The sequence below is a fragment of the Lates calcarifer genome, linkage group LG13 (genome assembly GCF_001640805.2).
Source record: "Lates calcarifer isolate ASB-BC8 linkage group LG13, TLL_Latcal_v3, whole genome shotgun sequence".
In the NCBI taxonomy this organism is placed as follows: domain Eukaryota; kingdom Metazoa; phylum Chordata; class Actinopteri; family Centropomidae; genus Lates; species Lates calcarifer.
Window position 1 is genome coordinate 10,595,758 of NC_066845.1, and position 26,970 is coordinate 10,622,727.

Sequence of the window (26,970 nt, forward strand, 5' to 3'; positions counted from 1 at the left end):
GATGTTTTGGAAAAATAATGATAATTCCATTTTTATTTTTATTATAAGAACATATACCATTTAATATATATATATATGTACTGTATATATATATATTTTAGGAACTCTTGGTATAGAATTTGATTGTTTTACAATACACATGTAGAACTGGCCACAAAATAAAAATAATAGCTTTACAAACAAAGCAGCATTTGAATGAGAAAATGAAAGAATAAATAAATAAATAAATAAATAAATACTCTGGCAAATAAATGTTACAGTGACTTAAAATAGGTTTTTCTGACAGCAGTTAGCGTTCACAAAGAAACACCAATATTAAATGCAATTTACCTTAATTACCACATTCATGAAACAACACTTGAAGAACAACTGAGTGAAGTTTTAGGCAGTTAATGATAAGCATGAATGTTGGTAAATGAGACCAACGTTAGTATTAATTTAAGGGTTTAAATGATCAAAATCCGCAAATCTGCAAAAACATTAAAACAGTTTCATTCCTGGCATCAGTTCACTTGCAGTTCATTTAGAAAACCTGTTATACTTTACCTTTCATTTTCACCTCTTACATTAAAGAATCTTATTAACGTGTCAGACAACAACACTTTTCATTAGGTCTCTGTGATTAAATATTATCACTGCCTTGTCTGAACTTCCCTATTCATAGTCATATCCAAGCTGAAATTAAGATTTGATTCAACAAATGGGCGCCAGACAATACAAGACAATTAAAAAAAAAAAAAAAAAAAAATCAAGGTGAGTAAACCGCACAATTTACAAAACATACAATGGTTCACTGGATAAAATAACTTGTGTAGACTACTATCAAATCAGGCTTGTTTCTTTATATAAATCTTTGCTCAGACATCCATAAGTCACTTAGATAGCAGGTTATGATTCAACAAGTGTTAACATAATATAATCCTCATAATTTAAACACATTTTTCTCTCAGTACAGTACAATTCACAAACAAATAAAGACATACTATTTGGCAGACAAGGCAGTTCAAGAACATTGAAAACACTGTTGGATGCTAAATCACTGGCAATGGTGCTAACAGCTAAATTATTCTTGACGTCGTGGGTTAAACATAACTGGAGTTTGGGTCATCAGTGGAAATTAATTTGGTTTTGGGGTGTTTACTAAAATAAAATTAAAAGTCTGCTTACATTCTTTCCTTCATTAAGGGGCTGGAATATGGGGACAACTTCCTGATATATCCAAAAAAATGTTATCTTGTAGACTTTGTTTATTAAAATAAATAATATAAACTATTATCACAATGTATTTTTCTAATAAATATAGTCTCTGGTTGAATTCTGCTCTGCATTTTGGTTTGAAATGCACGACTAAAACTTCCCATCTTATCTTAAAATATTAAGTGCACTCGGACTGAGATATCGACACTTATAAGGGATTTCAGACAAAAATATTTTGAAATTGAACAGATTTTCAGTTACGTTTGTTTTCACTTGAACATACTGACAAATATTAAGCGTAATATTCTCATACACCTGTTGACAACACAAATAACATAGTGGATACAGTCAATAAGGCTCATAGCAGCAAAATGTGATTGTAAAGGCTTTGTGTAGTGTGTTATGTATGTGTGTATGTGTGTGCACTCATTATGTATTTTTCTCTTGTGCTGCTACAGCCGTTCACACTTTACTTGGAAGGAAAAGAAGACAAACAGCACCATCACTTGTTCTCAATCAGCATCTGCACCTTGCACACGAGATCTCTGGCCAGCGTCAAAATCTGCTTTATGCTGTGGTGCTCAGCCATTTCTGAAACACAAAAATAAGCCACTGAATATCAAAAATAACTTCAGCTGTTTCAACAAAGCAGATTATATTTCCTTAAATCTTTAGAGAACATTTGAACAGACGTGTCAGTCCATCAATAGTCTGTGAACTGAGTGGATGGACCCATAAACTTTACATAAATGTGTCTATTTGGGAAACAAAAAGTCGTGCAATATGATCACTGTGACATGTTTTTCTCAAGTTTAGATGCATATTTAAAGCAAAATACAGAAACTACATTTTAGCTTAAAGTTTGTGAGGACGTGATAAATCCTGGGAGGTTTTAAGATTGCATCTCAAAACAGATACAATCAGTGAGTCATGGTAAATTACTGCACAACTGCTGACATTTCTCTGCTTCAAAATCCAGTTCAAAGCTGTTGAACTGAAAATTAGACTACAGTGCATGCACGCCACAACATGAATAAGTATAGACATCGTGATCTGCTCTTTTCCCGCCCCCACCCTACCTCTCAGACCTGCCATTTCTCCTTCTGTCCACCAGATGTCCCTGGATGTTTTTCTTCGCCCACCTACTCACCTGTAGATGATGTGCTGCCACCAGAGTTTCCCCGCCCACTCACACACCTGTTCCTGGTTTGCTCATTACCCCAGTCAGTATATACAGTACACCTGCCATTTGCACCAGTGCTTTTGTCAGATTATCTGTTCCTGTACATTAACCTTGGTTCTTGTTTTCTGTTTTTGGATTCCTGTTCTGCCTGTAAAAGCCTGCTTTCATATATTTAAGACTACTTCAGAATGGAGGGTAAAATAGTGCAGCAGAGGGCGAGGTATCCTAGCTTTTAGTCCCTACTATGAGTTCAGGTCTAAAAACACTGGATTCTACAATTTCCCTTAAGCAACTTGATCGAATCTCTCTTTAGAAAAATCTTTATTTTTCTTTATCTCTTTTTTTTTTGGAGGATACATATGTGGAGATTATCGGCTGGTACGTTTTACCATTGAAGAATTTAATGATGTCAGTGAAGTCCATGTTGTTCTCCAGGATGATGTCCCTGTAGAGCTCGACCAGTGCCAGGGCAATGAAGAGGACAAAGTGACTAGAGGAGACATACTTGGCCGCCCAGATGGTTTCCCAGACTGCAAACACGTCCTCATACACCAGCTCTGGAAGATGAAGGAAAAAAAAAAAAAAAAAAAAAGGAAGCAAATATAATGAGAAAGGTGGGTGAGAAAGTTAAAAGAAAGCGGGGATATACTATTACAGCCTGTGGTTTAACCTTTGGTAAAAAGCACAGTGAATTATAAAATGTATTTATGCGCTCTCAGTTCATGACAATTATTTCAGCAACTCCCAAGAAAGGTTTTCCAAAAAATAAAACCGACTTCCAAATCCTTTCCAAGTTAAAATAACTGCTGGTGTTGTTAACAAGCTGCCAAGTGGTTTGGCATTTCTTCCATAAACAGAACTTGAAGAGGAGTGAATCTCCTCTTCCTCTAATTGGCGCAAACCCTTTTACGCTGTGCTGCCAATTTACCTCGCTTGAAGTCCAGGAGAAACCAGCGGTAGCAGAAGTAGAAATGGGTATAGTCTCCATTTTGGTGCATTAGCTCAAACAGCTCAGAATCCAGGATCTGTGCAGAAAGGGGATCAGAGGAGGAGATTCAGGAAAATAAATAATAGGGCTGGTTGTGGGAGAAAAATGTGGAAAAAGAAGTGATTTTATAAGTAATGAATGGATTTAATGGTGCCCAACTGCTACAGTATGTGTAATGGCTTTACTGTTGCTGTTTCACCTGGATTAGAGAGCGCATGTTGGCAAAGTGAGTATCCATAGCTCCTCCGTGTGGAAAGTTTTGATTCATTCTCTTCATGAGTTCAGTGAAACAGCTGAAGGCCATGGCCTCTGAAAGGAGGAAGCAGAAAAGAGGAAGGTCGAGTGAGAAAGTAAGTGGGAAAACTCTCCTCTGTTGTTCCATCAATAAGTGTAAAAATATACCAAATGTCAGAGAGGAGGGAAAAAAAAAAGAAGTGAATCAGCATGTTGTCTCACCGTCATCCAGAATGACTAGAAGCGGAGCCAGCAGATCACACATGCCCTGTACGTAACCGATGTCGAGGTGCCTCCAGATATAGCTGGAAATAACAACAAAGAGACGTGAACTTAGAGTGCACTCTGCTGTTTTCATCTGACAGTCTGAGTCACACTCTGCTGTCCAGATTTAGAGGTATTTCCACAATTTTTTCCTCAATGCTGAAGATAAGTTTTTCAAAATCTCTACAAATCACGATTGCATGCCTAGGTTTCTGTGGGGTGTAAAATATAATAGCTTTTTTTGTCCTCTGTAGGGGTAAGGGGGTACTTATTTTTCTGATTATGGATGGCTCTTTCTGTGCTTATTAGGTGTCCTTGGTTTAATATAATTTCCCTTAAAACAAAACAAAAACTTGAAAAAAGTTAGTATCTAAATTTAATTAATGGAGCATTTATTTCATTTATTTTTTGGGGTTGGAGCATTATTATAATCCATCCGTTGACACCTTTCCAAAAATATGAATCCATGCTCTCTTATCGATCAGTTTCATACTAATGCCATCAGCCTTTAAAAGCACTGTAGAGGAACAATTTTCAGTCAGTAAAAAGATGTGTATGTTTTGCCTTTTATCACCACTATGTGTTTTACCTGCACATAATGTTGCGCAGTTTCTCCAGGTTGGCAGGAGTGAAGTACCAGTAGTTCCTGTCACAGCGTTGGACGTCCTTTTCAATGCGGTGCAAGTTTAACGTATACAAGTCCAACAGCTCTTGCTAAAACAAACAAGATGATGACATATGAATAAAATACGCTCATAATGGAGTTTGAAGACAAATGAATCTGAAATCTTAAATAAAAAAGAATGTGAGCATACAGAGAAGGTACTCCCAGCAGATTCTTGAGAGGCTGCCTCAATCTTGGCGTCTTCGGACCCAGCCAGAGAGTCAAAGTGAGGGTACAGGCTCTCCATCTCTGGCTCCTCAGACAGGATGGACTCGGTGCCCTCTGGACTGGGCTTTCCCTGCTCCTCATCCTCCTCCTCCTGCCTGTGCTCCACGTGAGGGGCCGAGTCCTCAGAGGAAGACGAGGGTTCACAGCGTCCCTTCCTGCTCCAAGGCACCATGGAAACTTTGGCTTTGGGGATCTCCTCCATCTCTATGGCTGAGGGAGACTCATCAGATTCGGTCATGACCTGAGCATCCTCTTTCTGAGAGGTGCAGTAGGCTCTCGAGACCCTGGTGTCTGTCGAGAAGAGGAGGTTCTTCTCCACTTCGGGAGCCACGGGATCTTTGAATATTTTTTCTTTCCCTTCGGTCGAAACAACCTCTTGCGGTTTCCTCGTCTTTGATTCGTCCAGCTCCTTCATCTTTTCCACGTTCCTTTCTTCGAGCTTTGATGTTTCCTCAATTCTCACTTCTACTTCTTTTTTGAGACTTTGTTTGACGAGGTCTCCTTTGGATTCTGTGGCAGCTGCTGATGCCGTCATAGTATCTTCATCGGCCACTTCACTTCCTGGTTCTCCTGACTCTGAAGATTTAATTCCTTTAACGTCTGATTCTAGGCCTTTATGTTCAAACTCGGTTCCCTCTGTTTTAGCAGCTTCTGGCTCCTCAAGATTTTTCTCCATTTCAGGTTGCAAACATGTCTCTTTGTTGGCCTTCACCTGCCCCTCTTCCAACGGTTGAATCACGTTATCATCTATCACCTCAGTCTTGGCATTTTCTGCAGTTTTGGTCACATCAGGTGCCTCCTCTTCTTTGTCCTTCACCTCAGCTTTCTCCTGCCTGTGCGTTTCCTCCGTCAGACCTTCGCCCTCTACCCCTGCAGGTTTGGCAGGGCTCTGTGATACCTGAGGGACGGCCGCTGCGCTGTCCTCCGTGCTGAGTGAGCCGTCTGACAGGCCGGAGGTGACCGAGAAGTTGCGGGATGAGGGGTGCCCGGAATCGGGGGAGCTCGTCCCGTTCTGCAGCGCTCCGTTGGGCATCTTCGGCACCTGTTTGGCCTCTTCGGTCTTGGGCTCCGTCTCGATCTGGTCCACCTCCTCGACGGACTCAAACACCTGAAAGAACAAGCCAAAGGGAAGCAGGCTACTCCAGGGGAAGGGATGGGAGGATGTGAAGAACTAGCAGGAGAGAGAATGCAGGGATGAGGAATATTGGTTCAAAATGTTGAGATCATCGTGCATTACTTTAGTTATGTATTGAGAAACGTGTTGTAAAAGATCAGGATTTCGAAAATATTTAGTATCTACCTTTTGTGTGAATAAAGAAATTTTTTTTGTAAGGTGTATTATAATGAGAATTTGATACCTGTGTGCTGCTGCTGGAGTCACTCTGCAGGCGAGCCAGACTCTGCCTGTCTGAGCTCTGGGAGGACTGAGACTAGATAATAAAAGACATTCAGTCCAAGATATCAATATATAACAACATTTTAATTGATATACAGTTTTACTGTATGTTTCCTTGTGTGCTGTGCTCATATTAAAGGGATACTATGGTGATTTGGTATTGCACTTTTGTAAAGTCGCAGGAAAAAGCAGTAGAGGCCTAGATATCCCAATTCAAAGTTCTAGGTCCAAAAATGCTACAGTGCAATCAATAACTTCTCTTTACACCTCCTGAGCATAGTAAAAGGCCACTATTTTCACAAGAAATACAGGACCTTCTACTTTCAGTAATCTAGCCACACGCACACCAACTGATAACACAATATAACAACATAAACAGCCCTCCTTTTCACAGGCTACACTATGAATCAACATTTCTGTGTGCACAACTTACCTCGTTGCTCACAGTGGAGTCATGATGGATCATTTTCTGACTGGAACTGTCAATGCTCGCACCGGAGGAGCACTTCGCTAAAGCTGCAGCGTGCTGCTCCTTCTCCCGCTGGCGGACAATCTCCTCACAGCCGAGCCACTCACGCATGGTCTCTTGGTAGCACACCCGGACCTGTTCGTCTACCTGGGGTGAGGGGTGAAGGGTCAAGGGTCAGTGGTTTGGGAGGAAAATGCTTCGGAGGCAAATCCAAAAAAAATAGTGGAAAATGACAAACCTCCTTCCTCTCAGCTTCTGACATTCCAAACTGGTAATGACCCAGCAGGAAAGGCCACACCTCTTTACGCAGCGAAGGGTCCACTCCACCGAAGTAGACCAGACGAAGCAGCTCTTCCTCCTCGAAGGCCTGCGGACACAAGACGTGTCTTCAGTCACCTAAGTGCTTGCTTTCAGCTCAATCTTTGTGTATGTTTATTATTTTATTATCTCTAACATTCAACAGTGCTTCAACAACAACAGCATTAACCCTGGAGCATCTCCCAACTGTCACTGCTGCAGTATGTACGTGCTCATTATTTTGAATTTACTTCACAGGAAGATAAATAAAAATCACCATTAGATGTAAGTTAAGTCCAGATTGTGTCCCTCCATATATGTTCAATTTTGAAAAGATTTGTATGGACTTCATAAGGTAACTCAGAGGTAAATGAATTAGCATAATTGGTTTAAATAAATAATAAATCCAGTAATCCCATTTAATTACTTATCTTTTATGCTCTAGGTCATGTAATGACAACTGAGCCATCTCCATGACAACTGACCAAACCCCGTCTGTGACACACAGCTGAAAGCTCTGGTCATAATAATAAGTGACTACCACAGTCATTATCAAATATTGCACATGTATAATTTACAAAGAACGAATCAGAAAAGCATTTGGTTCTAAAATATTTTTCATTCTTGAGTTAAACTCTCCGTGACTCCAGGCAAATGTAACTAATGTCCAAATAAACTGTGGATGTGGACTTTGAGACTGATGGAGCCATTACATTAGTTGTGCTTCATGCACACTGTCGTGAGACTAATGGTGTGAGCCGCATGGTTAGTAGAGGATGAATATGGATGAGACAGAAGAGTGACAGAGTGAAAAGAGATGCTAGGAGTGGACATGCGTGTGTGTGTGTGTGTGTGTGTGTGTGTGTGTGGACAGCGCTCTGTCAGCAGTTAACGTGAAGTTTGTGTTGCAGCGTGGTGACAACAGTGATGCTTACTGTGCAGTCCTGGAGGAACGTCTGCCACACTTCTGTGGTGAGCCCTTTGTAGGCATCACATGGCACGTCGGGCGCCACAATGGTGTGATTGACGAGAGCAGAGAGGTGTGTGCGCACAGTAGACAGGTGACGGCAGTATGCCAACCCTGGTTCACAACACAGTTAATTAATTAATGCCTCTCCAGAAGACAGTGCTGATTAAATAGATACTGATATTTAAGTCACATACAGCCATAAAATGCCCGAGAGATGATCTGATACTTCATGTTGTCGCACAGCAGCTTCAGTGGGGTCCTGTAAGAAGATAAAGCACAGATTATTTTACTTTGACATTATTGATTACTCCACTCTCTTTCCTTAATAGGCTATCACTAATCTATCACATAACGAATCATCTGGTGCATGAAAAGTTATTCATATTGTTCCAAATGTGTGAGATACTGTATCTCATGTAGAGGTTATTACAGTGCTGAGGCTAACCTTTTGTCATTCAAATGTTAACCTGTTGTGCTGCCATATATACAAATTAGCCCAGCGGCTTGCCTTTTTTAATAGCCTTCAACCATTTTATCTGCCTTGCTTATCACCTCATTTCTCCAACACATTGTCATGCCAGCGAGGTAAATGTCACATAATTGTCTGCTGGGTAATTGCTGGGTTCTTGCATCTTTGCTGCTTTCCCAGTTTCCTCAGTGTTGCTGAGGATTTCTGGTAGGCGCTAAGTGATATCAAGTGAGCAGGGGTGCGTCTCTGCAGCCTTCGGCGGTTTTTCCCTGTCACGATCTAACACAACTCAGTCTAGCTTGGAGAGTGTTTATCTCTCACCTCTCGTGGTTGCACCCCTTGGGCATTGCACCATCAGAGAAGCTCCCCTGAGAACAAGAGGAGCACGAGGACTTCCTGAGAGTGGGATGCCACATTGTAGCTCCTTGATCCATCAAATCTGGAGGAGTCACTGCAACATCCACACACACACACACACACACACACACACACACACACACACACACACACACACACACACACACACACCAGTCACCTAAAAGCATTATGGTGCTCAGGCTTTCAAGAACACAGCTGGAGACACTTTTGCATAAGCATAATTATGCTGATAAATTGTGATTTGCTGAAAGCGCTTCAGAGGACAGTTTGTGCGTGATTCCTGTTAGAGCAAAGATAAAGTGTATTAGCAAAAACATTTATGCGATCTGGATCTGATGCACAGTTTGAAACCACAAAGCTATCATATTTAATTACACTATTACAGAGAGAAAGATCAAGTGAGCAAGAGCCTTTCTCAGCTCAGCAGCCATATTCAATCAATCATTTGTCCACCCATTGTCTGTTAAAAGGTTACTGCGTTGTACTGCGGTAAAATAGGTGTGACACAAGGTGGCAGGGAGTGGGAGGGGCTTTAATAACCGGACACATCAATAAACTTTGCCAGAGGCATAGGAGGGTATTAGACGCAGGGAATTAAAAGCAAGGCAAGCTGACAGACGGACAGACGAGCCGAGGTGTGACAGTGTTACAGCTGCTTCCTGTGAGTGAGGGGGATTCTTCAGGACAGCTGCAGGACCTCTTGGGGACAACCAGGGTCCCTGTTTTGGAGGGGGGCTGTCCACTCGGTTGAAGGGAGAGGGAAGAAGTCAGACGGGGAGGATGAGTTACAGTCACTGTAACAAACAACGAGTAACATTTTCATAAAAAAATGTCAAAATCTGGTGGAGGTCCCCTCCCCGTGGGCGCCGCTCATGTTAATTTGCTTCTCTGGAACGAAACTCACCAAACTCTGACTGGCTGTTTGGAAAGAGGATGCGGAAGACATAGTCTGTGGCCTCGTCCTCCTCCTTATCTGAGACCGATTCCGAGGATCCAGATCCCTGAGGAACCCTCTTCCGCAGCTTGGGAAACACTTTTCCCTGCAACAAGAAAATAACTGTCATTAAGCTAATGCCAACAAAAAAACTGCTTAACCATTACAGCCCAGCTAAGCCATTCATGTCAATTAAAGATGATGGGTGTCTGAATGCTTAAGCCTATTAATAGTGGCTGAACATGCGTGGGTGGTTTTCATTATTCAGTTTAGCTGCAGATACACAGCTCTTAACAGTCTAACAAAAAACATCAGTTTTTAAGACGACACTTCTTGTGTGGCGGTGCAGAGAGAACATTAAGCCACACATTCATCAGTATCATGCAACCAACATTACAATGAGGCAGTGCATCTATTCCCAAATCCCAATGTCTATGACCTATTGATCAGATGAGGCTGATTTAGTGCTGTTTTCTGGAAGAATGCCTCATATGTGTAATTTGTGCTCTGGATCTGAAGCCAGAGAGCAGCCCCCTGACAAAGACCACCTGTCCTGACCTTTCCCCTCTGGGACCAGAGCGGAGGGTCCAGCTGGCCGTGGGGAAGGAGGCCGTTCTCTAGGCAGGAGAGGAACTGGAGCAAGTGGCCTCCTCTAGGGAAGCGAAGCGGAGGTCGTTGGATCCCATCCTGACTGACCAGCACCACCGTCCCCCCGCTGTCCACTACAGGAGATGTACAGGAGATGATTTCTATATCAAATCATTCATGCTGATGTTTTGTATGACAGCTGACAGCTCAGTGATTAAAGTTGTGTGTGTGAAGTGTAGTTTTAAGACTAAAGTTTGGTGTGGACCCACCTTGTTGATGACAGTGCAAGTAAACTATTTCCTCTAGAGGGATTGTCATGGCATAGTCCCAGTATACACTGAAAAACATAAAATCAAAAACACAGGGAGTAAAATAACAACCCACACTAGACTTAAGATCACTTGCCAACAGTGAGATAAAAATCCATAGGGAACGTTTACATATTATCTGTATGAAACAAAAACTCAAGGAACATTAATTTTAGGGCTAATAAAAAAAGTATTCAGGAGTGTGTGCACAGTGGGTGCAGGGTTGCCTAATGCAATGATCTTGAATGATTTTTTTTGGTGAGAGAAACCATGTGTGCAGGCACAGGAACATAACACGGTTTGCTAGGTTGAAAGATGCCTGACAGTGTCTCAGTCAATAAACCATCTGCTGGCTGTCCGTGTGCTGAAAATAAGCCTCATCAGATCAGCAGCATTTACTCTACATACTGAGCCCCTGAGCCACACACAAACACACTGCATTATTCAGCAACACCCGGGTGCTGCACAAACAGCAGAGAGAAAAGGTGAAGAAATAATGCAGAGTGTTTTTCCACATCTCTGAGGAAGCACATTACACGTTAGATATTCTTGGTATGAGAGGGATTACTAATAATATCAAACACGGGCTTTGCTGGCAGACACAATCAGCATATTCATAATCCATCTGCAGCTGGATAATTTTGCACCTGCGTTCGTAGTCCAGGTCTCCAACGGAGCCGTTCATGAGCTGATTGGGTGTCCACTTCAGTGTCATGATGTCAGCAGTCTGGTGCAGGGAGAGGTAGCCTGGGATAGCCTCCATATCATCCCTCTGAAACAACCACGAAGATGAATGCTTGTCATCTCATGCAAGAACAGCGTGAATATGAAAAGCATAAGTCAGAATGTGTCAGCCTGAAGCAGACTGTGTTGATGGTGGGGAGGAAAATGGCAAGTAAAACAATCACATCCTTGTACTGGCACAGATAACACACATGAACGAAGAAACAGCTTGTTGTGTATGTAAAAAAAAGAAAATGATGAAGAAAAAGAAGACTTTTGGCTTTTGGACATGAATTACAATTAGCTTAAGAGAGGTGTGAGGCAATTTCATCAACTTAAAATCAACTATTTCCTTGCACATACACATTAGGTGTATACAGTATACTGTACATTAAGACAGTATAGTATAGAGAAAGTCAATATTTTGCTGCAACATACATAAATTTCTAGTTCAGAAAATATTCTGTCTGATAGGATTTTCCTCTTATTATCCAGACACCATATTAGGCTCTTTTACATTGTTCTGAGATGTATGGGATGACAACATAATATGCAGACTACCATTTGTTCAGGGCTTTAACTCAAAATAAAATATTCTTCTGGTTTTAATGATGCTATTTAGCTGTGACATTACTGCAAAATGTCAGACAGAAATGTTGCCAGTCTGTTACTATAATGTTCTTCCTGCAGATTTTGACAGCGTGCAAAAATCAGATTTTCTCTTATGTGAAGCATTTGATATCATTTCTGGTTATTGCCACATCTCTACATGTATGAGTGATTACGAGGACTCAGTCAGTTACCGGTTGCACGAGCACATTGTTTTTGCCGAACAGTAGTGTCGCCCTGCTGTTTTGATGCAGCGACTCCACATATTCACGAGCCGACGGTGAGGGGGAAGGGCGTTCATCCATGCTGCTGCTGGAGTGCCGCTTCTGGATCTGCCCAATACAGACACAAAATATATCAAATCAGATACACTGTGCTACACTGATGACTATCTTTGCAGAATGAATTACAGCTGGTCAGACGCAGGGAAGCCATTTTTCAAAAACCTCCTTTTCAAATAAATTAAGATAAGAGAAATATTTCAATTCATAAATCTACACTAGTGCATCCTCCCTTGTTCTTGATACCAAAGACCAGTCTACCTTTGTTTGGATTTTTACACATGTAAAAATTACACATGTAAAAATCCAAACCAAAAACCTGTAAGGAGTACTATGATGTTTTAAGATAGGCCGAGTTGACCCGTTACACTGATATCTTGGAGACTGAATGAGTGTGAAGGTCTCAAATACACTCTGTTCTTTCTCTGAGGACACACTGTACTCTTTGCAGATGCTCACAGCTGAATGCAATATACTATATCAGAATAAGCATGTACTGTATATAAGAAATAAAATGACCCTGAAACTAATTCTGCATAGTCATATACTATATTTCTAGATCATTACTTACACACAGTGCAGGCCTCTTGGTGGGAGAATCCTGCCTGCAGTGGCCACCATGGATGCGATGTCTCTGCACCAGCTCGTCAGCAGATGGATCTGTCCAGAAGTGATCAGCTGTCTTCATCTTTGTGTACTCCAAAGCACAAGGTCCAACTGTCAGAATGAGGCAGCACAGTTAGATACTGCAGACACCAGCTGTAGGCTTTGTTAACCATTGATCAGCAGCTGATTATCTTAAATATCACAATAAAAATAGAAGGATAGAAACAGTATGATTTTATACTAAAAAACAGATTCGAGAAATGTACAGTCATAGGCTTCAGATGATCTACCTACCAAAGAAGTTTATGAACATTTAGGGATGTGGTTCCCAATCCATGCCCCCGTAGATGTATCTTGTGATTCTCTTGGTTGGGAACTGCTGCATTTATACCAACACAGTCTAATGTAAAGGTATAGCTACTGGTACATTGCTTAAGGTGCCTGCTGCTACCCAGATTCAGTCCTGAGCAGCTGTGCTTCTGGCTCGGGCTCCGTTGAAAAAAAATTGTCAGTTGTGGGAAGCCAGTGGGGGATCATTTCCCTGCTGCTACTACACAGATTTCTGCTGGGTAGCCTGTTAGCACTATTTTATTCAGTCTACAACCTCCTTTGGTCAAGAGTTGAGGTTGGCAAGAATAAAGACAGCAGTACAGGGGGAGATGGCTATTAAAAAAAATTAATGATTATACCATTGTTTAAAAGAATATTTTTGGGGCACATAACTCTACTCTTGACTTGACAAATAGTAGGGGTGCTAAAATTGCTTTGAAAGAAAGCCATACCATAATATCCCTGTATAGGGTACTGGTCCAGCTACAAGTTTTTGTACTGGAAAAAAGCCAAATTCTGCTTGTTTCTAAGACTGCCATGATCTCACATTTTCATGTAAACATGAGCCCACACCAGAGTTTCGCACATAATGTTAGATGATCACATTAAATAACACAAAATACTTACAATGTCACATATAATTACCTAACAAAGAGGCAAGGATAGGTCCATCTACAGGGTCCATCAGAAAGGCCTCTTTCTCGTAGTATTTACTGGAAGACAAATGTGAAAAGGGGATTTTGAGGGGACAAAGAGTTCTTGCAACACAAACAGCTGAACAGCATGTCATTGGCCCTTCTCAATGTACCTGCTGTTCTCCACCAGGTAGAGGACAATCTTGTCCAGCACTTTCTCAAACAGAGCCGTCCGGATCCACAAGTTCTTGACTCCCTGTGGGGTGAGGCTGGGCAGACGGGGCATCTTGCGGAGGCTGTCCTGACTTTGCAAGCTTTGACTTCGTCTGCAGAAGGAGAGACTCACAAATTTTACTTTGAAGCAAACAAGTGTGACATGTTTGGAAAATTACATTAAGTAAACCTGCATCTGTGTGAGGCTAGTGACACCAGTGATTCATGTTTCATAAAGGAATATAAACATGAATTATTTAGAAGTGTTTCATAATAATAATTTAAAAAAGCCCTTCAAGGAAGCAGACAGCCATTTGTTTCAGCGCTTTCGCAGGTACAATCAAATAGGCTTTGATGTAAGCTTTGAAGTCTGTTGTGATGTGTGAGAATGAGCTGTGATGTGTGCGTCTCTCACTTTGTCTCGATGATCTGTTCGAGCTCCTGGGCCTTCCTACACAGCTCCTCGGCTGGGGCGAAGCTTTTCCCCACCTTCATGAAGAGTGCTGCTATCTTGTTGCTACGCAGAAAGCCTGCTGCTCGTCGTTTCAGCCCATGCAGTACACATGCCTCCACTGCAGCTGTTCAGACACACACACAAGCAATCAACACAAGACTGACATATAACATTGTTATATATACAGTTGCTTATTTACACATCCAACAGAGACAGGGCAACATTAGCAATTTGAAGTCATTTTTCTGAACACCTGATAAATTCAAGTCCAATATTTTCTCTCCTTTTAGCTCTGTTTTTGTTTCTTGTTTCTCAAGACAAATGTGTAGCTTCTGACACAATAAATTTATGAGGCGGATAAACAAGAGCTTTCGCATTACACACAGTAATTTCACCCATTAACATAAAAATATAAATTAATGCAGCTTTATTGTAACAATTGACACTTAAAATGCCAAAAATGCAATTCTGCGACTTTGTCACTGACAGTTACTGTACATACAGAAAAATATTTGCATAATAACATGACCTATGGCCACTTCACAATCCAGTTTAAGTCATATTGCTAGGATAATTCACTCAGTGACAATAGTGATTTCCAGGAAGTCTTGGGTACATATATTAAAAAAGAAATAATAGCAACAGTGTATTTGTACACAGCATGTCAGACCCTAAACTCAGTGCATATCTAAACATCTATTTTATGTGTGTATGTTCACAAACATACCATGACACACAGTGCATTTATGTATGAACTATAGCATGTTTCAGTTACTGTATATAACCAAACCATTCAACTGTGGGTTTAGGAAAAGTGACAGAATATTTCCTAAATGGTTTCTCTATGTGCATAATTTTAATTAATTCATATCTTCACGTAATCATTTTACACAGACTAAGTTTATCCAATGAGCTGTAGTGGACACAGTCAATGACATGATGACACACTTGCACAATCACTCGACTGTGCAGAAAAACAGGCACCCCTCTTCTCTCTCAGGCCTACGTGGCAGTGCCTGGAGCTGTGTTGACATTTGAGTTTCTCTTTCAGGACTAATCCTGTGGCTCTGTTCACATGGGGTCAGGGGGAAGGTTGGGGTTGCCATGGCAACCCCTGTTGATGGAGCGATCGAGCTCTAGGAGAGAGACGAGCGGAAGGAGGGGCGGCGGGCGGCTCATCAGCATCACGATCGCTCTCTCTTTCCATCATCCTCACTCCTTCAAACACACAGCCTTCTCTGTCCTGTCGCTCTGTAAATCTGTCACTGCTGTTACTACGAAAACTGATAGCAGGGTTTCACTTCAACCTAGCCAATAAAAGTGTCATCAAAGCCACCAACTTTCAGGTATTGGTTTTTTTTCCTTTTAAAATATGTCCTCATTATCTTTTCAACTCTCTCTCTTCCTGTATTTTTTTCTCCTCATCTCTCTGTGCTGCTTTTTTTTTTAAACCCTGCATAGTTATAAGATCAAGAAGCTAAATGTCAGAACAAAGTATAACATTAAAAGGTCTCCAGGTATAGTTCATCCTCTTTATCCTCTCATCATGCAAAGAGAGCAGCTCCCAAACCTTTACACTGTTTGAGAGCTACTGTCTGCCCACTAAGAACGACTAAAATTCCCAGCGTACCACAGTCTGTGCAGCGACAATAAATAAATCATAAATGAACGACAGCATCAGTGGTACAGACAATACTTTGATTATCACAGATAAGATACAGATAGACACAGATAGATTTGCTTATTGTCATAGTGTACATATAAATAAAGACACAAAGGGTTCGGATGAGACGCCAGGCGGAGACATAACCAGACGAGACCATGAACATATTAAGTGAGATTAGATGTTTTCTCTATGACAAACAGCTGTTTAATCTGTGATGAAGAAAATGCTCATCGTGTCAGTCGGATCAGTCCTTTGTGCAGTTCTCTTAGTAAAAAACAGCCAACACAGTAAATTGCCTCTAATCATCCTGTATCTGTGGCAACTGAGTGCATTAAGAGACTCTTGGATGGTCACACAGACCTGACCAACACTTCACTCTGTGCAGTAAAAGGCTCCTAAAGGGTCCTAATATGGACAGTTCTGAAATGATTAGTCAATAATTCAGTAAATTTCAGATCAAACTATCATTTGCATGACATTTGCTTATCACAGCTTCTGAACATTTGCTTTTGCTTCATAAAACCACATACTGGTCAGATAAAAAAAAAAAGTTTCTACTATCCTGTGTATCAAGTTCTTATTTTACATTTTAGAGAAAAAATTACTTGTCACTTAATTACTAAATCGATCACTAGATTTCCTTATCAAGTTCATTCATCTATAATAATCTTGTTTCCTATTATTTAATATTATTGTATATTTCTATTAAAATCAAATGTGTTGCACTTAAAACATGAAAACATGTTAAATATGTCATGTAGGGTTGATTTTTGTAGAAGGATGTGAGCTGTACTTTCCTGGCCAAAATTAAAAGTAGATATAAGTTTTCAAAACACCTGTTTGCAAATTCACATCAGTACTTCTCATGTCACCATTAGGCAAAAGTCAAGGTGACTTTTTGAAAAGGTCGCTGTAGCTCCAGGGTGCATTTCTAAAGGCAAAAATCAAACAAAGTGATTCAAATCTGTTCACTGCTATCAAATTAGCCGGGGTGTCTGAGCCATTTAGAAGAAGTGTTTTGACCTGTCACGATGGATATGCTGTAAGAAGCGAGGACTTCAATGGACAGGATCGGTGGAAGAAAGAGGATTAAAAGAAAATCAATTAAGCAAACGAACAGAGCTTCATCAATAAAACTATGGTTTTTAACCATGCTTCATAACTAAAGTCAACAGTTGCGTTTAGACACACATTCCCTCCACAGCATTTTAGACTCTGCCTGGGCAGCTTATCAAAGTAGCCATGATGGTGGAGACTAATTGCTCCCTGGTGAGCTGGCCGAGCTACTCTCTCCCATCCTCCACTCGCTCTCATCTCGGAACAGACCACAGCTGAAAGAGGACGCGTAGTAATAAGAGCCAATATAAGGATCACAGGAGGAGTCGGGTGGAGGAGGTCAGCTGACTGACAACAGAACAGAGAGGATGAGAGGGTTATCCTGGTCGGCTACGTGTCCACTGGGATTTATGTTAGAAAGAGGGAAAAGATACGGCCCAGACTCAGAAGCAGCTATTAAAACAGGATTTTACTGCAGATGATCAGACGGATAATGTTCACACCGCAGGCCAAGAAATCTGATGCCATGTGGACATGAAATCACTAAAGGAAACACATAAAGCACATACCCACAGCACTGACATGAGTTTAAAAAGACTTTCTATCAAATTGTAATAAAAACCTGTGTTCTGTGACAAATCATTTTCATAAGGCTCCAAGAGAAAAATAAAACTATACAGAGAGATTTGGGGTAAGCTGATTATTGGGTGGGAAGGATGTTCAACATCATTCACTTATGCTGGTTTAATAGGTTCTCAAGCTGTGCTGCAAATTCTTCTCACACTATAAAATCCAAATCAGCTGTAGGCTACTTGGACATCATAAGGCAGCGACCTCTACGGAACTAAGAAGCACACAACACTGATCGTGTATTGTACATTATCTTGACTCCAGCAAGAAATGTGGGACATTCTCTTTCCTCTTCACACCATTTTGTTTCATTTTCTTTTGACTTCACTGAGCTGATATGTGTGTGAAATGCTGATATTAAGTTATGGGTCAGTGTAGCTGTTGTGTCTATTTGTGTGTGTCCGTCTTAACTGTCATCCTGACAATAGTCAGTGAAACTGTGACTCATACTAAGACAGATTTTAATTTTGTTACTAAATATAGTGGTAGCAATCGTCTGTCTGCAAGTCTATGCCATGTAAGTGTGCAATTACATTTTCTCATCACTACAGAGCAGACATCAGGCCTAGAGACCTGACGGCTTCTCCATATTGTTGTTCTCTTTGCACATATTTACCCAGCGGTACGATGAGGACAACTCATTTATTCACAGTTTCTCTGCACAGTAATAAGAGCCTGTGTCAAGGGAAGGTCTCCATCGCTGCTCACTTGTTTATACCATAAATACATTTTCCTGCTTTTTCATGGCATGAGTTAAGAACCATCTTTGTCTGCACACATGGCTTCCAGCTAATATAAATATCACATTGTCTGCAAGCTGAGAGTCATTTTATTCACACTGAAAACCCCAAATATATCTTGTTACTGATTACAGCTCTGGACTGAGCCAGACATCTGATGAGTGTGAGCGCCTGCATGTGGGCAGTGTGTTTTTCACAATAAATCACGCTGCACTTTATTAGTGCCATTTGGAGGCAAGAACAATAACATTTGGTGAAATACTGAACTTTAAATGTCCTTTATTTTTGATTTCACACTAAAAATACAGCTATAAAAAGTTATGCCGATGATGGGGCTTTTTACTTCACTGAGGAAAACTGCCTGTTTTTAATATAGCAGCTAAAATCTGAACTTCTTTCCCCGTTAAAGAGGTTTGATGAAGCAAATATATTCTTGCTCTTGGACTATTATATAAACAGTAATCCAATAATAAGGCTTGAAAAAGTTCACAGTGATTTAAATTAAATAAGAGACAACATTAGGAATGATTTCAATAAAAAAAAAAAACCCACTCAGACCCTTTTCAGTGTTGTTGAACTTGAAAATGTTATGTGAGCAAAAGCTTTGAGATTCATTTGTTTGTTCACTTACCACAAAAGGACACAATATGGCTGCTGTCTTCATGAACAAATTTCCTGGTGACGGCTTCCTCCATAATCTGCTTCACCTGTCAATGACATGGCAGATGCTGGATGACTCATTCATTAATATGCCACAACCGGTACACACACTACACAGTCTGTGAGGGGGGGTAGATGGTGAGAGTTTGACTGAGAGTGATAAATGTATTTCAGAGAATAATTAGAAGTGTTTATGAGGCTAATGCACACCTGTGTATAAATAAATGAGGGTGAAAGGATGGGAGGATGGATCAGGGCTCACAGGTGGACTGGGGTTGAAAAGTTAAGAGGCAGAAAAACACAGTGGGGAGAGTGCATGTTAAGTTGGTGGATGAGTCACCAGCTCTCATCCCAAGGACCTCTACTGGGAAATGGAGGTGGTACATTTGATGGGTGAGTGTATGTGTGTGTGTGTGCATGCTGGTGGGGGTGATGCTTCACACCAATAGTTAAAGATGACTGATAAATCAATCCCTCCAGTGGCTATGGAGACATCCCCCCTGTGTGGGCACCGTTCTGCAATCTGCACGGGGAATATCAACCTCCGGACACAGCCGTGCAGACAGCTGTAATTTCCTGCTGAAATGAGTCTGTTCACAACAGCCATGCTACACTGCTGCCAAGTTCATCCTCTACACAAACACAGACAGACACTGCCTGACACACTCACGTACACACAACTACTCGTTCCAGCGGTTGACGTTCCCTCTGCTCGGTTTTAAACTTTTTTCCCTCCCGGTCTACACACTGATTCAGTACTTCGGTGGCGTGAACAAGTCTTTTCCCTGTGAGGCAGTTCAGTGGTCAAGAAGCAGCCAGCTGTCAAACAATATTAGTTTTCATGGTCTGATATTTACAGCTTCATCATTAAATTTTTCCGGGAGATAAAGTTCTGCATTCGGGTTAGATTTTCCACCACGGCTCAGTTTTATGGACCAATAATTCTGATATGTACTTTACTTTCTGTTCACAGATGGATTATAATACCTGTAAATTTCTGATTATGATCTCAAGATTGTACTTTTAAAAGTATTTTCTGCCACTGGTAATTTTCTATTGCGTTGTCAATATATCATGACGTAATAGCTTTTATGAAAAATTAGATGAAAACAATCAAAAAATTCATGAGTAAACAATACCTGAAAGAAAGGAAAAGAAAAAGACAAGCAAGTTCATCAAATCGATATTAAAATCCTGTAGAACCAAAGATTTTGAAATGGTTCTGTGCCTCAGTATAAACAATATTATCTCATAGTATGTAACTTATTTTGCCCATCCCTACTTTTAATATTAAGAGATTAAACACACACGCAAAGACATACACATGCATCAGTCCATATGGAGTTCTTTCTTCTCCTGAACAAAGACAGAAACAGCAAACCAAACTAAGATTTCAGATTTAACTGAGACACACAAAACAACTTGTTTTTCAGCGATGGTGTAGAGAAAGATCAACCCACTGAGCACTGATTGCACCCTCACTGTTAATGAAAGATGAGGACCTCAAAGTGACTAATCTATAACTCATGAAGAGGCTAAAAAAGGTTTTCACAACAAATGTGCCCACAGCCCCCCCAAAAAACCAAAACAAAACAAAACAAAAAACATTCAAATGAATAAAAAAACATTGACTAATTAGACAACAGTCATTATGCAAATTTGGCCTGTTCGCATCAGTGGCATTGTTATCCTCAGCATCAACAGAAATGATTCATGCTGCCAACACTACAGAGACAGTGCCACTCTGATGTGATGCGCACCCGCTCCGCTTATGATCAGACCTATATACAGAAACACACACACACACAAATAGAAAGCGCAGGGGACTTGTATGCACCAGTTTTCTTTCTGAGAGCACCTGACCTACAGAAAACTGATTGATTTGCCAACTTGAGGGCGCCGACTCCTCCTTGTGTTTTCTCATCTCGCTCATCTGGGCTACAGATCAGGCCTCTGAGGAATTTGTATGGTGAAGAGTCTAAGCACAGACAACCTGCAGGTTTCTATGGAGACGGCACGTGTTGCACAGTGGATCACTTCCGCCTAAGAAGATGCGTCAACAACATTCATTCATCTCTGAAATAAACAAAAACGACTGCAGCTCCCCAACTACAGTCACTAATAATATCTACTTGAGCTGTGCATTCATCATTTCAAAGATCATCCAGCCTCATAGAGACCTCATGTGTTTAATTTGGTATCATTTACGCACAAAACCACCCAAAACTGGCCATTTATAACAGCCCTATCTACTAAAATGCAACCACAAAATACATTTTCATGAGAATTAATGGATAAAACAATGTGCGTGACGTGACAACAGTCATTAAGTGTCACTGTGGCAGCAGCAAAGCCTGATGAATCTGCTCTAACTAGCCACTGTAGCTTGGAGGCATCAGCCAGAGTGATAAAAGATCTTCAGAGTATTCCAATTAACTCCTGCAACAGCAAAGCTGAGAAATAAGAGCCAGAGAGAAAGCCCCATCCATTAACATCCACCCTTCATTATTCATCATCTCTGTGGCCACTAATGAATGAAGGGAGCGCACAATGCAAAGAAGAAGAAAAATCATCAGTTCTTCATGTTAATCCATGCACACACAGCTACAGTTTTGATGTAAGTCTATGTATTTGAATAATGATGCCATTATTTGATTTATTATTTAATAATAAATGAGCAAGTATTAAAAGGCATGGAACATGATTCCTACTCAAAATCAATGCAACCACAACACAGCCTGAGATAGCTGACGAGCCACCCTCGCCACAAGGTCCACTCAGTGGCTGTTCTGGAACTTTTGATCATACTACATGAACTTCTTCAGCAGATGAAGCTGCCCATCTGTCATGGAAGTGTAGATGTTCAAATTTACAGTTTCTCTGAGCACTTCTTGTTCATGTTGGCTTAAACTTCTGATTAGACAATTTGAGTGAACATTTAGTCTCAAACAGAAATAATTTTAAATCACACACACACAAACACACACACACTATCACTTGAGGCTGAGGTGGTCCATAAAGCTGCTGCATAATCTCTGAAGTAAATAGAGAGACTTCAGTCATGCAAGGTCGTCCGGTTTATTAAGCATTACCTTAACTGTCAACTGCACCTTGTAATTCATTTGATTAGTAAGTGGTGTCCAAAGTCACACAAGCTGTGATGTGTATCACACTTGAGCCAGGAATGCATCTCTCTCAGTATAGCTCATCCATACCAAAAGCTGATTATGAATATATTCATCCAGAAAGGTCAAAAGCTGTATAACAGTCTTGATGATTTCCCTGCAGCTTTTTTCCTGGAGTATGAATCAGCCATGTATTAATGTTTTCTATCAACAAGCTACTGGGAATCAGACAATCCTATTAAGTATAATGCACAGAACAAGACTGGTGGATTATCTCACACTCCTCTGTCACAAACCTTATCCTGAGTAAGCAAATGGGGGAAAAAAGCAAGACAAGGAGGTAAATGGTAGAGATCCCTGTGGCCTGTGTGTTTTCTAACAGCCCCCCCAACCCCACCCCCTGCTCTCTCCTTTGGCAAACAACAAATGTGTATTTGCGTTTGTGTGCACGCTTGATATACAGTACAAAAAGACGGAGAGAGGAGCACGATCGGAGGACAGAGGCAGACAGAGATGGGTTCTGTAACAAAGCTAAGGCAAATAAGAGATCTCATTCAAACCAATTTTGTGCCAGAAGGTAATTCTGCTGCCACAGACGTCCTGCGCTCTCTGGATAATGGCCCACATCCAGGTATATTTGAGCAGACTGGTGGCACACAACCAGCTGGACAAGGAGAGCGTGAGAACACGCAGCATAGAGACACCATATGGTATAACCCACACAGAGTAATAATAATCATAAACTAGTGGGAAAACAGTACAACAACAACAACATCAATATCTATCTTTCCACTTGGGGGCATAGATATAACTGAAGTAAATGAAAATTCTTTGTAAACTCCTCTAGATTATTGTTGATTTTCATGAAGCACTATCTGTGAATAAAGTGAGATATCACACTAACAAACTGTGCTGTTGGTGCATCGACAGAGTCCATTGGGCTGCATTTGTGGTAAACAGTGAAAGAGCCACTGTGAATGAATCTCGGCGATGTTAGCACACATATTAGCACACAGGAAGCAGGTTTAATCATGGGAAGGGTCTGGTCTCGGCTGATAAGACTGCAAACAAGACTCTGAGGAAAACAAATCAGACTAAAATCTCTCCACTCCTCCTTTCACAAGATCCAGGATGTGATTTTTATCTTTGTTTGTTTGGCAGAAATAAAGTCTTGTTATTTATGAGGCAATCAGAGATGAAACTAATAAAAAATATCTATCACTTGTTAACAGAAGGGGGTTAGAAAATGGTTTGGTCTGAGAGGAATCTGGCCAGGAAAAGGCAATGAATAACACTCTCTGCTCCATTAAAACTAGTATTAATGATCCTCTGCTTCAGTTGAGCTTTTTAGTGATTGAAACAGCAGAAGAGGAGGGTTGCATTGGAAAGCTCCCAGAGTTGAAGGTGTTTTTCCTGAAAGTGTGTACATGTTAAGTGAGGTGTTGGTGATATTAAGGAAACCTTCCTTAAACAAATAAAGGGAAACAAAAACCTCAACAGTACAAAGTACACACCACTATGGGACAATGGGGACACAATGGAGCGACACACGCATCTGTTTGCTGATAGGTCAAGCTGATATTCGGCTTAAACAATTAATTAACTGTCATCCATCTCCAATACAGTGGCTGAGGCTGGATTGGCTCAACTATTAATATTTAATATTTCAATCACCATTAATGCATTAATGCAGCAGCTGTACCACTGCAACCAGTTAGCCAAGTTTAAAGTTAGCCTGACTTGTTGGCAAAAATGTTTACTGAGGGAAATTTACTGATCCCAGATAAAAACAGACTTCATCACACAAACTAGTTACTACATAGAAATGATTACTATTTACATGAAGTAACTGTCAGGTACTATTTAAGTTAGCTATCTCAACCAACTTTAGCTTGCTAATATATTACAGAGCTAGCATTAAGTTAGCCAGTTTATACTTAAACAAAAATAGCTGGGGTTGATTAATTCTTGTCTAAACACTCTTTAAAAATGGCATAAACACTTTGTAAAATAAGACAATGTGCTTCAAATTACAAAACATTATGCCAGTGACACACAGAGAATTCTTGTTTGCCTAATTGATTGCTTTTGATTGGACGGTCCCAAAGATGTTTCTTAGCAACCAACTGACCCATTATTTAATGCTGGGAAAAACAGGAAAAACAAGAAAAACACCTGTTATTCCAACTTGACTGTTCCCGCATTACTACAGGGTGTTAGCTCAGTGCTAACTGCCTACGTATTTGTAGCAGTTTGTAACCTAGTGAAACCAGATCCAAACAAACAATTATTGCTCCTATAAAATTAGCTGAAGCAATTGCATTTGTGTTAATGTTGGATTTGATCTTGACATATCTGCCAGCAGTGGTATATTTACGACCAGTCTGCCAACAGTTTGTTGACTTGTCTGCAGTTCTTTTCACCAAGTGGGATTTATCATAGGTGGCAGAAATGACCAATAGCTCTAAGTCAAAATGAAAACTGAACTGATTTCTAATGACATAATAACATGCCATCACTAGCTGAGGCATTTCTTAAATTTTAATGATACAATCCGATTTAGTTTGAAAATAGCAAGTTTTAAGAACTTAAGGACATTACATACAAACTTAATTATGGACTTAATTATGAACAAATAGAGGTGCACCCTCATACTGTGGTCTCAATGTAGTTTCAGAGGTTTACCAAGAATAAAAACCACTGAATACTTGTCAGTGTTTGCAATTTTTGACAGCTACAGTCTGGACTTCAACCCTTCATATCAGATGACCGCTGTAGGGCAGTCTCAGCAGAATACCAGAATATTAACCCATAATAAGAAGGTTCAGTGAAGTGGTTATTTAGTTGGCAAGACTCTGCTCTTAACATTCAGTATCTTAAGCAGTTTTCTGTAAAAACCCAATGAAAATGGACATAGAAAGTTCATTCATTCATTCTTCTTCCTCCAAATGGATGCTCCTGCAACTTTGACTTTTGCATCTTATTTCAGTATCAGCACCTTCATCAGCCTTCATGTGAAATGATGACAGGCTTTATGTGACATTTCTTAACAGTAAGTAACATGTCAGCTCAGTCTTACAGTCTAAAATCTTCTTGCAAAAAGCTTCTGCATGCGACCGTGGCAGATCATTCACATGAATGATGAAACAGAGCTCCATGAAGAAACCTCGTTCAGGGTTTGAACGTCAGACAGACTAAATGGTAGTGACGTTTCATTTCATCTCTGCTGAACTCGGGTCATCTGTGTTATTGCAGCAACCTCAAATGATGATGAGTGACACGAAGTGTCGGAAAACCAGCTGAACAAACCACAGGAGCTGCTTCCATAATTGTTGTTTCCACTCAACACCAGATAACTCATTACATGCACTACACAAACACACACACACACACACACACACACACACACACACACAGAGTGTGTGTCTAACTGAAACCACCAAATGGCTTGCCAGAAGGCTGATGGTTTGCTCTGCCATAAACACCACAAACACTGACTACAGACAATCTGTTTCCTTCATGCTGCTTCTCCACCCAAATAATCACTGAGCTGCAGCACGAACACTCACAGGGAACAATGAACATTATAGATTTTAAGAAAAAACAACCAACTGTACTTTAATGACTATTATTAGTATTCTTGTATTTTTGTATTGAGCTTGTTTTCTAATGTTTTCTAATAGGCTGTGATACAGATGAGCAGGCAGGGATCATCTGACAGTATCCTCCCTGTGTACAGGATCAACTGTACAGGTTCATAAAAACCAACGTGTTTGTTTTTCCGACTCGATAACTGCTGAGCTGAAAACACCCACCTCCTTCTTCACGGTGCGCAGCAGCCTCTGACGGGTCTCTGCTTCTACAACACAGAACAAACAGTCCAACACGGGACATTTTTTACAATTTGTCAAGACTTAACTTACTCTGTATTATCAGAACAACACAAACAGGATTTTAAGATATTTATCTTCCTTTATTTGCTCCCACCTGCCATGATTGTTGCCATGGATCCTGCCTCCTGTCTGCAAGCAGCACCCCTCCCATGGGCTGTGTGCCGCTTGTACACTGCGATGTGCCTCACGACTCCACCTCCCTCTTACACACGCCTCTTAAAGACACACGCAGAGCTTTCATTGGGCAGAAGAGCCCAGGATATTAGTATTAAATCTGAGTATGTTCTACTTTAATTATAGCTTCCTGCAACCACAACATTGTCTCACAAGTATGCTGTTATTAACTTAAATTAGATTTGAATTTACATTTCACTTTAAGCCAGTCAATAATAATGTGATCTGCAGTGTAATGGTGTTACCTTTCTGCAGAAATCATTTTATCAAGACATTGACAGTAGATGGAAATATTAATATTCCTGAGCTGATACTTAACAGGGACATGTAAGACGTGGAGGTTTGAGTTTGTGCTTGAAAATTTCTCTAACGTGGAAAAGTTTTGTCCTCATGCCATCTTGTGGTCAAGATATAGAAAGGCTGTTGGGGACATAAACCTTATGGAGTACCTGATACTATTTCTGCAAATCCCACACATTTCTTTTTTTTTTAATCAAAATGCGAATATGCATCCATTCTGACCCAAACCTTAACCTTAATACTGCAAACCATATAGGAGCTGTCATTTTGTCTTCAAGGCACCTGTTGCTTGATATATTCAGGGGAAA

The 26,970-nt window shown here is 40.6% G+C and overlaps 1 protein-coding gene across 2 annotated transcripts; it reads right to left on the reverse strand.

The window, feature by feature from the left end:
- Positions 1-30: 30 nt before the first annotated feature.
- sgsm1a (small G protein signaling modulator 1a) lies at positions 31-26,361 on the reverse strand. 2 transcript variants are annotated; one of them, XM_018668638.2, is made up of 25 exons: positions 26,283-26,361; positions 26,111-26,154; positions 19,142-19,217; positions 14,380-14,542; positions 13,925-14,077; positions 13,762-13,829; positions 12,752-12,897; positions 12,094-12,231; positions 11,215-11,339; positions 10,529-10,596; positions 10,230-10,393; positions 9,642-9,777; positions 8,681-8,810; positions 8,085-8,149; positions 7,856-8,001; positions 6,862-6,990; positions 6,588-6,770; positions 6,117-6,188; positions 4,682-5,866; positions 4,456-4,580; positions 3,825-3,907; positions 3,568-3,677; positions 3,309-3,405; positions 2,770-2,937; positions 31-1,788 (listed from the first exon to the last, which is right to left on the reverse strand). In XM_018668638.2, exons 1-25 carry the CDS (start codon positions 26,299-26,301, stop codon positions 1,700-1,702), a joined length of 3,882 nt encoding a protein of 1,293 aa, XP_018524154.1. In that variant the 5' UTR covers positions 26,302-26,361; the 3' UTR covers positions 31-1,699. The 2 variants fall into 2 exon arrangements, with proteins under 2 accessions (XP_018524154.1, XP_018524153.1); XM_018668637.2 differs by having other exon boundaries at positions 4,682-5,929.
- Positions 26,362-26,970: the final 609 nt, after the last annotated feature.

Coding starts and splice junctions, on each gene's coding strand:
- sgsm1a (XM_018668637.2), bottom strand. Junction 13,830..13,924: donor TACCTGGTGGAGAACAGCAG/GTACATTGAGAA, acceptor TTTGTCTTCCAG/TAAATACTACGAGAAAGAGG. Junction 4,581..4,681: donor CTGCTGGGAGTACCTTCTCT/GTATGCTCACAT, acceptor TGTTTGTTTTAG/CAAGAGCTGTTGGACTTGTA.